The sequence below is a fragment of the Andrena cerasifolii genome, chromosome 1, assembly GCF_050908995.1.
Source record: "Andrena cerasifolii isolate SP2316 chromosome 1, iyAndCera1_principal, whole genome shotgun sequence".
Classification (NCBI taxonomy): domain Eukaryota; kingdom Metazoa; phylum Arthropoda; class Insecta; order Hymenoptera; family Andrenidae; genus Andrena; species Andrena cerasifolii.
Window position 1 is genome coordinate 3488869 of NC_135118.1, and position 14032 is coordinate 3502900.

Sequence of the window (14032 nt, forward strand, 5' to 3'; positions counted from 1 at the left end):
CTAGGACGTTTCAAATGTTTCCGCCTTCCAGGTCAAAGAATCTGATTCCTCGAAACCCTGGAAATGACGGCCAAGGGCCAAAGTAAACGCCTAAGACCATGACCGAACGAAACTTTGGGGGTTACCTGCAATTTAGAATTTATTACACCCTAGCTGGGCCCATAAATGGAAAACTGCAGTGTAAATAAAGTGGCGAAAGTAAATTTAACAGCTTAAAAGAATTGAACAATTTTAACGTAATATGGGGTGTATATTAAATGCAATATAATTACGTAACATCAACATATATAAATGTAATACATAATGCACTCATATGAAAGACAAAACATATTCGTTAAGTGCACGTTTAATGAAATAAACCAGGTGGCTGAGGGATCTGCATCAGGAAATATATTCCTGAAACAGTTTGATTTCTCTTATATTAATCAAACGATTTAAAATGGTAAATACTTCCTGTTTTCCCGCATCAAGTATAAAGCTCGTAAAAAGTCGCGATAATTGATCTCCAAACGGCCACCTCTTTCAATGGAGAAACATTTGTGCACAGCGTCCAATTCTCTGTTACTAATTAATTGCAACATACGCCTCACAGAAAGTACTTTTACCAAGCACTCCTTCGAAACTGTGCCAACATTTCCCTTGTCGTAGTTCTGTAATTAAAAAATCATGGCATTTACTACATTTCGGTTTACATTCATTAGAGAGTTCGACAGCCATCTGGACTTGTAACATTCAATAGCAGTTTCTTATAGGTTTTCGTGCGCGGAAAACGAATCCGCAAACCGTTTGTCGCCATCACCCTCAGTTTTTGAGAAATTCGATTTTGAAGAAAAAATGCAAATTTTCAACTTTGAACATTTTTTGTGTCGAAACCGTAATACTTATTCGGTTGCTTGTTGCGTCAAATTATTCTATGAACCCTCCTGAATACAACGATATAAGTTATTATTGCATTACGAACATTTAAATATGTTTAAACAACGATTGAAGGGGAAAGGACACCCGAAATGAACGCATTTTTGAAGATATTTTTCAATTTATTTCGAAAACTAAGGGTCTAGGAGGAAATCTGACTATTCCATGAGATGCAGCAGACATTTTTCCTTCGGAAGGCATCAACAGAAGTGGTAAGTTATGTTTCGTTTTCAACACAGAAGCGAAAGAGTTTGGCAAAACAGGCGGCGCCGACAGTGGTAGTCAACGGCGGCGCGCGATCCACTGCCGCTCAGCGTAAAGGTTGCCGTTCCAATAGGCGGCTGGCGACTGCGGCTGGCGACTGCGCCACTAGTGCAAGGGAGAAACAGACACATACTTCTCCCTTACACTAGTGGCGTAGTCGCCAGCCGCAGTCGCCAGCCGCCCATTGGAACGGCCGCGCATGACCACCACTGGTCGACGCCGCACGTTTTGCCAAACTATTTCGCTTCTGTGTTGAAAACGAAACATAACTTACCACTTCTGTTGATGCCTTCCGAAGGAAAAATGTCTGCTGCGTCTCGTGGAATAGTCAGATTTCCTCCTAGACCCTTAGTTTTGGAAATAAATTGAAAGATATCTTCAAAAATGGGTGCATTTCGGGTGTCCTTTTCCCTTTAATCGTTGTTTAAACATATTTAAATGTTCATAATGCAATAATAACTTATATCGTTGTATTCGGGAGAAACCGAATAAGTATTACTGTTTCCACACAAAAGATCAAATTTGAAAATTTGCAACTTTTTTCAAAATCGAATTTCTCAGAAACTGAGGGTGATGGCGACAAACGGTTTGCGGATTCGTTTTCAGGGGACGAAAAGCTATAAGAAACAGCTATTAACTGTGTTATTAACGAAAGCCTAACGTTCCCAAGCTGAATTATTACTAATTGAAGCAATAACATTCCCGTCTCTCTCTAAATGACATAATCAATTTTTTTTAAACTATTCACACTACATAAATTAGACGCTCGGTGTATATCTTGCAACAGCGTTTTCACCTTACATTTTTATGAGCAGACACCGAAACACTTCCCTTCTTTTATAAATTCACAATGCTGACAAAAATATTTCAGTAGAAGAAAGCAAAGAAAAATTAATTTTGGGTTGTCCTTAGATCCTAAATGAAAAATAATGAAAGAATTGTCGCGTAGCATTCTCGTCTCTGATGCTCTGAGCAGATTGCAAAATTTATCCTTTAATAAAATTTAATTAACTCGCTGAAGATGAGGTCTCCTAATTATAATATTTTGAACAGCGCACGTTATACGTGTCTGCTGACCTTGAACAGCTCCCTGAGGTTCGGCTCCTGCACTCTGGACAGCTTATCCATCGCCGTGGTAGCTGTGTGCCTCTCATCGAAATTCAAGAATGTCTTGGGAGACGCTTCCGATGGCACATGTTGCACGGGTACTAAAAGTGGGGCTCGTTCTAAACTTCCAGTAGCTACAGCTTCCTCGACCACGTCCCCGAATTTTACGTAATCCACGAAATTCGGCCTTCGCAATTATAATAATAATAAATCATGTTTATTGTACATCGATAAGAAAAAAAAATGCAAAGTTCAAAATGTAGCGTATTGCGGAATACTTTACATTAAATACACAAAATTAAACATTGAATCATCAAATTAAAATCGTTTCCTTTGAATTTTGCTAATCTGATTAAGGGGTGATGCTCAGTCAGGAGGCCGAAAAATGGGTGGTCTTTAGAATTTTTTTACTCGAAAGCTATAACACATTTCTCAAAAAATCTTTTTTCCTTTTAAGGATTGCATCTAGTACCGTGCATTGTAATTTTTTTATTTAAAAATATTTACCAATAACTAAGTTATTGTCCATCACTCGAAGATTCTCTAAAATAAAAAGGCTTCTGCGGTGACCACTGCTGCTCGAAAGTCGATCATCTAAAATAAAAAATTCAAAAGAATTTACTTATTATATTATATTATCTAGTATTTGAACGAAGGATTTTTCGAAATATTCATTTGGGAAAAAATGGCTGATGTTTAAAATAAAAGTTTCAATTTTTATCATAAATCTTGCCTGATTTTCGTCAATTAAAAGAAAACTATAACTAGATAATATAATATAATAAGTAAACTCTTTTGAATCTTTTATTTTAGATGATCCACTTTCGAGCAGCAGTGGTCACCCTTTTTTTGAGAGAACCTTCGAGTGATGGACAATAACTTAGTTATTGATAAATATTTTGAAATAAAAAAATTACGATGCACGGTACTAGATGCAATCCTTAAAAGGAAAAAAGATTTTTTGAGAAATGTGCTATAGCTTTTGAGTAAAAAATTTCCAAACGCCACCCTTTTTCGGCCTCCTGACTGAGCATCACCCCTTAAGAAGCAGAAGTGTCGTTTTGAATGAACATTTATGTAAGCTGATTATTTAAATGGATTCTCTTTTGTTAAATATTTCATTCGAATAATATTTATTAATGACACATCATAGATTATTCTACTATATCAGTATCAATATATTTAAATCAATAATCTAAAGTTAGTGTGACAAATGTGTGGTATTTGAATAAATATTATTCGCATTCTTTGCTATTCGAATGAATTCCTATTCAATTAAGATTCTATTCATTTGTAGCAAATAAAAGCTTGTTCGTTATTCGAATAAAATTCTGTTCAACTTTGTTAAACAGTGAAATTTCATGCTATAGGAATGTCAATGAGTAAAATTTCAAATTATAAAGGAGAGGTTGGAGAATATTTCGGGATTAAGATTATTGCAGTCTAAAATTGTATATTATATAAGTCATTAAAGTTCCCAACATTGTAGGACACAAAGTTGTACCTAGACATCACGGCAATCCATCTTTTATTGTTTCGAACTCAGGTAAAATTTTCGTACCTGAAGGGTGTTTGGAAAACGTCCATAATCGTTCCCATCTCTGCGCAGGTCAAATTACAACGTAACTGGTCAAGCCCACGCATAAATTCTGTCCTTCTTATGGCAAGCTCGTTGTGGACATCGTATGGACGCATAAATTCCGTAGCCTTCGTATAAAAGGGGCAAGTTAAGTGAACTTACTATACACGAAACGAAAAGATTGGCTATAAAGAAAAATTATTCGAGTCTCAAATGTTTTACGTGTAACAATTACTATATTTATATTTAATATCCAATATTAGTAATTTTAATTAGTAATTAATATTTAATAATATATTCAATAATTGATATTTAGTGATAATATATTTACTGATAAATATAAATTGCCTGCATCATCTGTAATTAACTATAGACCAAAAATAGTTCACCTTCACCCTTTCCCGTACTACTTTCGCTTTAATTTTCGCTAAAATCAGAACAATATTTGTCTCGTCAGCGCCGACTACTGGTGACGGTTTCTCGGCATTAATTTTTTTCTTCTCTTCAAGCATAGAGAGATACACAGCTTCCTCAACCGGTCGCGCCTCCAATTCCTCCAAAAACCAAATATAATTGAAGCCCAATTCGTCATTGTATCTCTGCTCCAACGAAAATCCCTCTTCTGGCGAAAGTAACACCGTCGCGGTCGTTAATACCTGACGCAGTTGGGAACGCGATACATGTCCGTTGTTATGCCTAATTCAAAAAAGCAAACCACGAATTTGACAATTTGTGCTCTCAAATTCGTACGAAAATTTATCGCTTTCCTGCTGTATTAACAATTTATGTGCCTCGCGTTATCAAGCAAACTTACGCTAAGTGCCCATCTTTTTCAAAATTTCCAAACAAATTGTTGATTCCTCGACTACACATTGGATGCAGGGTCCATTTTTGCTCAAACTTTCATTCATACACACCTCACAATGAAATTTCATATTAGCATCTGAGCCAGTGGCGGATTTAAGGATGTATCGGACGTACAATATTAGACAAAAGTATATGAAATTTGAAATACTTGAATGTCTACGTCTCACGCATAATAAATCTAGATTTAAGGAACTCGAACGACAGTTGGAGTCTTATTTTTACTCCTAGGAAGATTATTTTTCACTTTACAAATGCTTTCTCAGGCATTATTTGCTAAACTTTTGCCAGTGAAAATGCCCCGAATTCACAATTTTCTCAAGTTTATAATTTATTTCTTTAAAACGGTGTGGTGAAAACAATTGAAACTTGGCAGATATTTTCATCTACCCATATACTACGTGTAAAAAAAAATTGAAAACATTGGTACCATTTCTTCAACATTTTTTCAGCGGTTTTATCTGTCAAGATCGTCTCTTTCCATAAGAGTACGTGTAAAATCAGTGAAAATTAAAATCGTTATAACACAGTAACCGTTTAGTGAATTTGTTTAAAATTTTTGGAGCACATCAGGAAGATTAAAAATAACAATCTCACAAATTTTCATCAACATGGTAGATTTTGAAGATAGGTCCGATACATCCTTAACAGGACGGCTGATGATAGGTCCGATACATCCTTAACAGGACGTTTCCGCCTAGGCCCCTGTACAAAAGGCCCCGCAGGGCCCCATGACCGAAAAAAAGTATGATTAGTTATAGGTATCCAAACACTACATTTTTTTCGTACTACTACACTTAGCCCATTTTTAGTAAACTACCTCTTCATTTTCCCGAAAAAATGAGCCCCTGCCCAGAAGGCCCCCTAGGGCCTTATCTTAAAACAAAATTATGTTTTTAACCACGCTATAAATTTTTCCTGTACTACTACACTTAACCCGTTTTATTAAACTACCTCTTCATTTTCCCGAAAAATGGGCCCCTGTGCAAAAGCCCCCCTAGGGCCCTATCTTAAAAAAAAATTATGATTTTAACCACACTCTATTTTTTCGGTACTACTACAGTTAGCCCGTAATAGTAAACTACCTCTTCATTTTCCCGAAAAATGGGCCCCTGTGCAAAAGCCCCCCTAGGGCCCTATCTTAAAAAAAAATTATGATTTTAACCACACTCTATTTTTTCTGTACTACTACAGTTAGCCCGTAATAGTAAACTATCTCTTCATTTTCCCCAAAACATGGGCCCCTCAGAACGTTTGCCACATGGGCCTTTTTTTCTTAAATCCGCCACTGATCTGAGCTTATAATCTAAATTCCTTATCTTCCTCCAGAAGTAATACTATGGGCCCAAATGGGTCCTGTATCAGCCAGTCAAGGGTGAATAACTTCAAAGCTTCACCTTGTATAATAAATACAATAAAAATTGTTCAATAGTGCCGTTATCTCTGCGACGAATACAAAATAAAATCGAATTCTTTGGCACATTTGCAATGGCGCATTAAAATCGCAGACAGCGCGGCAGGTAAAGTGTTAAAACAGAAATAGGAAATGCGTATACCGATCGTAATCCTTGAAAAATTGTTTCAACAAAATTCTCCTCTCATTCACGCGATTTCGAACTTTTTGTAAAGTGTCTTCACAAAGCTCTCTGATGCTCTTCGGCTCGCATTGCCAATTCTTGGCTCCTCGCCTAGGTAATTCTGCTATCTCTTTTGGCGGCGATTCAATTCTCAAGTTCGGCAACTTTTCAAGTTCCTTGACAGTAAACACTAAGGATGAAATGCAAATAGCGCCATAAATCTGTGCAGGTATAACGAAGACGAAGAACCACGCGTGGAACGTGTCAAAAGTAAATTTGCGCGATAAATTCAAGGAGATTTGTCCGCGAAAAACTACCTTGATCGACGTCGTCTTGAAATGTACGCCAAGAAACACGGTCCGGGTCGTTTGGATCTTTGTAAAGCGCGATCAGAGCGGCGAGTTCCGTTTCCGCAAGATAGAGGCGCCCCAGACTGGAAATCTGAAGAGTATCTAATCCTCTTCTAAATTGTGATATCGTCACTTTCCCAGCGTTCAGTGGGTCATAGCTCTATTATCATTCGTATCTGTTAACTTCCCATACATTACTTTACACGCATGCACAGAAAATCCGTGGATTATGCATCTCGATAACAAAAGCATCGACTGCATCCTCAGAAGTTGATTTTTTAGAAAAAAAGGGCTTGTTCGAAAAAAAAAGTTATTCCACAATTTCAACTCGTTTGTACATAAGCAAGTATCTCATAATTGTATTTGAGCCGCAGTTACTGCTGAGACATTCCACGCGAAATCGGACACTTCTTGGAGTAACATTTCGGATGTGGCTGAAATTTGAATATGTTGTAGTCTTGAGGGATATATAAAAATATCTCGAAGGATTTTTGACAATTTTGAAAAATGTCGATTTTACAGCTGTTTGAAAGTAAGTGCTAACTTTTTTTTCAATAAATTATAACTATGGAAGTAGTAAAGGGATGAAGATGAGGTTTACGGCGATTTGCAGAAAAGACATTGAAGTTTTAAGAAACAATTATTTCAGTTTAAAAAACAAATTTTTTTAACCATTTTTGTGCAATTACACAGGCGACGCAGCGTCAACTTTCGGCAATTTTTACAAGGCCAATTTTAAAATGCCCATATTTTTGGCAATTAGACCATGAAGGAGAAGGATAGAACTATATTCTGTTTTTTTCTCAGATTTTTTAAATCGCGCCCGTTGTTAAAAAACTGCATTTGTTTAAAATGATTGCACAAAAATGGTTAAAATAATTTGTTTCTGAAACTGAAATAATTTTTTCTTAAAGCTTCAATGTCTTTTCTTCAAATCGCCGTAAACCTCATCTCCATCCGTTTACTACTTCCATAGTTATAATTTATTAAAAAAAAGTTAGCACTTACCTTCAAACAGCTGTGAAATCGACATTTTTCAAAATTGTCAAAAATCCTTCGAGATATGTTTATATATCCCTAAAGACTACAACATATTCAAATTTCAGCCACATCCGAAATGTTACTCCAAAAAGTGTCCGATTTCGCGTGGAATGTCCCTGCTGCATTGTATCAATTCTCAGGGCCGTTCCTCGGTTTTGGCCGCCCCGGTGCAAACACAATATTACCGCCAGTATTAATTTAATATTTTTTAATTAAGAATTTCATATGCAGTGTTTACTTTTATACCTATACTAGTGGCGGACGAAATCGTGGAAATTCCCGAAATCAGCAATTTTCGACCTTATTCTGCGATCTTTAAAGGTTTGTAGATCAGAGCAACGTTAACCGATTTTAATGAAATTTTAGGCATGTATACAACTTACTTCAATCTACAAACAGGTTTTTTGAATTTTCATTACAGGCTCAAAAATTTTTTTTGAAAAAAACAACCTTTACTATTTTTGTTAATAGTCCGACCAATTGCATTTTTTTCAAAACGACGAAACACGTCTAAGTAGCAAACTAATCCTTCTAGCTTCTCAAAAAAACCTCATGTCGTTTGGACTAATTCTAAAAAAGTTATGTGATTTTAAAAGTTGTAAACTTTCTTTCGTCCGCCACTGTATATACATAATTTTAAACAGTTATCATGCAAAAGAGTTTCGATTATTATTCTTGTTAGTTAAAACTTTACAAATAATAAATGGCCTGCGGCCGCCCTTAAGTTTGGCCGCCCAGGTGCGGGGGCACCTTCTGCACCCCCGCCAGGAACGGTCCTGTCAATTCCTGCGATTAGTTAGATGCACTTGTATTTAATGGATATCCAAGCTTAGATTATTTATTATTCTACATTTTCGACATATTTCTTCGCGAAGAATTGCCTCCCCCCCTCCGCAATTGTACCAATAACAAAATGACCCTACAAAATAATTTCAAAATACAACTTCCACAGTATTAGAATGTGCAACAAAATTAAAAAAAATACTTAAATTTATCAACCTTAGTTTTCCATATAAAGAATTATCCCCCTATAGTTGTACAAATTACAGACTACGCTTATAGGAATTACAAATAAAATTTCTACCCTATTAAAGTGCTCAAACAGAATATAAAAATATACTGGAAACTGTTAACGTTATTTTTCCATAAAGAATCACTCCTTTGCGTCTGCACTAATCGCAGGCTACCCTTGCAATTATTCTATAATAGTATTGTTATAAAGAAGGTGTCACGACATACCCTACCTTGAAAAAATCTAAAATACGTATTCGGTTCTGAAGAATGTGTCTTTGAATACGTTGCATCACGTCCACCAATGGCATCAACTCTCTGCGCTCTTCCATCACTGGGTGAAACACTGTTTGCTTTCCAAACACTTTGCTAGGGAGGAGTCTACCAATTTCCGGTCGTGGCAGTTTCGGCAGCTCGGCCGTGATAATTCGGCCAGGGAACTGGTCGAGCAGTTTCTTTCCGACGGATAAGACAACAAATATTTACCAGAATTCTTTTCAATTATATAAATAACGACTGCTAATAAAGAGCACAGTGGGAAGCTATTTACTCCATCGAGAGCCAGCATTCCATGCTTGTCCATGTAAGTTTGTGCTTCGTCGACAGCTTGCAAAAACGCCACATAATTTATCGTGTAAGCATCCTTCGCGAACCTTTTTATGAGCAAACAAAACTCTTCGGAATCGACGATGATATCCAGGAACTGGAGTATCCGTCCGAAATGGGAGAAAGTTACGGTACCAGCGTTCTTCGCTATCTATAAGTAACAATCGGTGACGAATCGTATAATAACAAACAGTACGTCGACGATCAGGCCCGGTGCAGACGAGCGGTTTGCGGCAATCTGCCGCGCGCGTTTTAGCAGAACAAGATTTATATGAAGCTGTTCACATGGGCCGCAAAGTTTTGCAGCTACTAACATGGGAACATCCCGAACCTGAAATTTCTAAAAATTCTAAAACTTTGTAAATATATAGAGAATTACCTCCTGATTACAACGGAATTTTTGTTTGCTGCCCAAATTCACTCTAAGGGTGTGTAAATTGACCCCTGAAAATCCGGTTATTTTCTGATTTCGTGTTATAAATCGTGAACTGTAAAATATTTTTTTTCCAAACGCTAGATCGAATTAAAAGAAGTAAGTTTTGTCTTGAAACTTTTTTTCTATCTGTTACAGTTCGCGAGTTATAACACAAAATCGGAAAATGGCCGAATTTTCAGGGGTTAATTTTACCCCCTCCGAGTGAATTTGGGCAGCAAATAAAAATTGCGTTGTAATCAGGAGGAAATCCCCTACGTATTCACAAAGTTTCAGAATTTTTTGAATTTTCGGGTTCGGGATCTTCCCTCGTAAGCGGTGTGTTTGCGTTCGTTTTGACGAACGCAGGCATTGCTTCACCGCGAGTGAACGCAGCGACAAACTGCCGTAAACCGCTCGTCTGCACCGGGCCTCAGGGACGTTCGACGACTCGAAGATTCCAAAAAAATGGAAACTTTGCAGAAGTGTGGTTCAAGTGATGCTAATAACGAAACCATTTATTGTTTCGCTATGAAACGGTCACAGGAGTGAAATCACCCCCTCAGAGAAATAAAATTGTGACTTTTCATATTATCACGAATATCTGCAACACCGTAAAATATATCGAAAAAATGTTCGATTCAAAGTTTTGTGGTGTTTGAGATCCAACAGTATGGTGATTGAGAATTTTCTTTGAATTAATATTTTAAGAGCTGCACACGTACTAACTCATAGTCTTGAAAGTAAGGTCTCAACACGAGCCTCCTGTTGTTCACCGAAACAGCAATTTGAGTGATGATAAGACATAATTGTCGATGTTCGGTTGCACTCAATCGATTCACATGCTCCGGATCTTCCCATTCCAAACCGGTTACGAGCGGTTTGTTCTTATCGAATTCAGGAACTGGGGAGAAAGTAGCGACATGCTTGTACGCACATGCGTTTCGTTATCCTCTGTAGCAACGTTAAAACTGTACACTGAGGTCGGATTTGGCCGAGCGATTTCTTCAAACCTTTGTGATTCTCAAGATCATAAATGGCTTGAGACAAACAGAGAATTGCAGGATTCTTCTTACTTACATCCTATTAGCAATTCTTATAAAATATTTTAGCAAAATAGCAGTGTTGAAAATATAGTAAAAAAATTGAAAAATAATTTAAGACAGCTGAAAGTGACAGAAATGAATTTTTTTCAGATTTTAGATGCGTGATAAGTAGACAAATTATTGGAGCATAAGTGACCGCAATGTACAAATCACGTCACGACTCGGATGGCGTACAGTTCTGGGCTTAATATTTTATACTATAGTTAGAAGATACGTGCACTGTCCACGGTTGAATATTTGGAAGAGGATTATACCAGGAAACGAATTTCGTGTGGACGTTGAGTTCAGTTAACGGTACTGGGTCAGGTATACCGGTCAAATACGAATTCCTTTCCTTCTAGACAAGCTATATAGTATACAGGGTGAGTCACATAGCTCGTCCACGTCCGTTCTACGAAAAAGTGTTTTGTGCAGAAATTGGACGGTATCGAAGGGAACGTACGATGCTGACAGGGCCGGCGGCAATCATGCAAGTTATGGGCGCATAAGGGCGCCAGCCGAAGGGGGCGCTAAAAAAACATGTCGCACGCTTAATAATAAAGGAATCCAACTCCCTCATAAACAAAATGTAAACGTAATTATTTATTTTTGTACTCCGTAAAGGCGAAACATGTTAAATAGGAAACAGGTGCAAAAATTTGGAGCGCCAAAAATTTTCTTGCATAAGGGCGCCAACTATCCTCGCGCCGTCCCTGGATGCTGAAACGGTTTTTTTCCAATAACCTATTTGTTTACGAGATATCAATGTGAGGATGAATTTTTTAAATAAAATGCGTGCCTTTTTGTATCTAAATTTTAAAGAGCAGTGAATTTTACATGAAGTATTAAGCTAATTTGTCCGAAACCTAATAATCGGGTAGATATTTTTAACAACGTTGTTCAAGGTCTCACTACTTACCTAACAATTATAGTTACAGTACGGGCTCAAAGCGATGTCCGTTGACTACTATACTCCTGTTATTATTATTATATTTGGAACAAATAAAACGTAATACTTTTTTATAGAAAATTCACTATTCTTTTAAATTTCATACTTTAGCAGTTACTCGGAGCGGACAAGTTTTGTAGTTCACCCTGTATAGTACCAAAATCTTCTGTATTTCCACGATCCATTCTTTCAGAATTTACAAATTCTCTTAGAATAACAAATAACAATGACATTTTGTTAGAAAAAATGTCGACTCTTCGGCATTCATAAAAAAGTACAATACGTAAACACTCGTATGAAACCCGACGAACGGGGCTGGCGGCGGGCGTAGGACGCGTTGCGGACACTATTCCGTGCGGCCGATGCCGCGAGTGAGAAACCTCGAGAGCAAGCGAGAGGGAACGAAACAGTTCACACGAAGTTGCCGTCGACTCTTTCGTTCCCTAGCGCTCGTTCTCGGGTTCTCTCACTCTCGAGTCTCGACCGAAGGATTCCAAGAAATGGTGGAGATAGTCACCGGGCGTACTACGCATGGTAAACACGGGACTATAACGAGGATTTACCCATTTTCTAAAAATTGACTATAAATTACGTGGTATGAATTATGAATTCAATAAAAGAACGAATAAGGAATAAAGGAATACATAAATAAACATATACTATATTTTATCTAAGTTTGTGCTACAAACTTATACATTCACGTAATACAAAAATGTAAAAAATATTGTACTAAGATTGATGATATTGTGTTGCTATGTACGTGATAGTATAATGTTATTAGGCTTGTTAACAGATCAAAATCTTATTCGAAATATTAATGCAAATAAATTAGTCATACCGCTGTCCTGAATAATTGAGACGAACTGGGTGTAAAAGATCCGGCCATCTTGAACCCGAAAATAATCAGCCAAATCGCAAATTTCTTTGTCGGATAAACCAATTTGATCTTTCAGTGGGCCAGCCAAAACCGAAATAAACTTCGACTCTGCGTATCAACAACAATGTTACATAATTCGTAGTTGAATTCACAATTAATATTCAACCTGAGTGTATACCAAAAATTAATGTAACAATAAAATCTGTATTAAATAACAAAAAAAAATCACTTTGAAAATACGTACGTAAGAGTATTTAGTGTATTTTAACATAAACGTACAAGAACATTAAAATCCTGAATGATTTTGTGTAATCTGAAAAATCGAGGTAAGGTGCAATTTGCTTGGGTGTACCTGAAATTAAGGAATTGTTTTCAGGATCCAGGGGTTTATAATAACTCCACAGATTAAAACCGACGCGGAATATCGCCGCCCGTATCTTGTTGCAAGTACGCCATACATCTCCTAGCCTCAAAATCTATGGGTAGAGCACGCGTTAGTTGGGAAGGGACAGCCGGAATATATATATATTTCCCCCTCGACATCCTATTTTAGAAAATGTAGGGGAGAACAGCTTTACCTTCTGTTCCTCGGGCATATCGACGACTGGGGGATAAGCTGTGTCACGCTAAAAATTTCCTTCTATGGATAGCTACAAATTTTGCAAGGCACGCAAGGTCCATTCGGTGACAAACAAAAAATAAACGCAACATTTATGTACAACCGTAAAGTGTTGCTTGTAGTAATTGGAATAGTTCAACATTTGCGACTGACACGAGCATTGAATCGAAAGGAGCATTTTGTAAGGGAGAGTATAAAATGTTGAATAGTTTGGGTAGAGAGAATGTCAATAACCAATACCAGATTTCAATTCATAATTGTAACGACGGGTAATAGAGAGCAATGTTAATTTTTAAATGTTTGTACATATTGCTAAACTGGAAAATTCGAGGAGGCGAGATATTTAATCGTAACGGTATCATAACTCTACAGTGTGTGGATTTGAGACTAAAATATACAGATCGCCAAGTAGAACATAACAGCCGTTTTTAGACGCAGCATGAAGCGTCAGAAACGTGGCGACATCTACATAGACACTAGCGCCAGCCCCTAGCGTCTGCTAACACGCCTAACAATGAGAGTGCTGAATCGACGCTGCTCGTTTCCCGCTTTTATTGGCGACGCCATGAGAACCGAATTTTCTGTTTTCTGTTGAAACAATTGAATTAAAAGAAATAATCAACTGATGAATGCGAAAATATTAATACGCGACTATATGCATGTACAGAAATCAAAATAACTTCGCAAGCTATAGTTTATTGATTTCCTAGAAATAAGCACGCATAGAATTGTGGGAAGTGATGCTACTGAATGGAGCCGGATCTTGGACGAATTTC

At 37.2% G+C, this 14032-nt stretch overlaps 1 protein-coding gene across 1 annotated transcript; it reads right to left on the reverse strand.

Annotated features, from left to right (window-relative positions):
• Positions 1–235: 235 nt before the first annotated feature.
• LOC143374525 (uncharacterized) lies at positions 236–13856 on the reverse strand. The gene is made up of 12 exons (XM_076822747.1): positions 13216–13856; positions 12990–13113; positions 12599–12745; positions 10452–10630; positions 9259–9465; positions 8942–9163; positions 6624–6816; positions 6286–6496; positions 4255–4561; positions 3848–3993; positions 2257–2473; positions 236–650 (listed from the first exon to the last, which is right to left on the reverse strand). The coding sequence occupies exons 1-12, from the start codon at positions 13231–13233 to the stop codon at positions 435–437; spliced, it is 2187 nt and encodes a 728-aa protein (XP_076678862.1). The 5' UTR covers positions 13234–13856; the 3' UTR covers positions 236–434.
• Between the last annotated feature and the right edge of the window lie 176 nt (positions 13857–14032).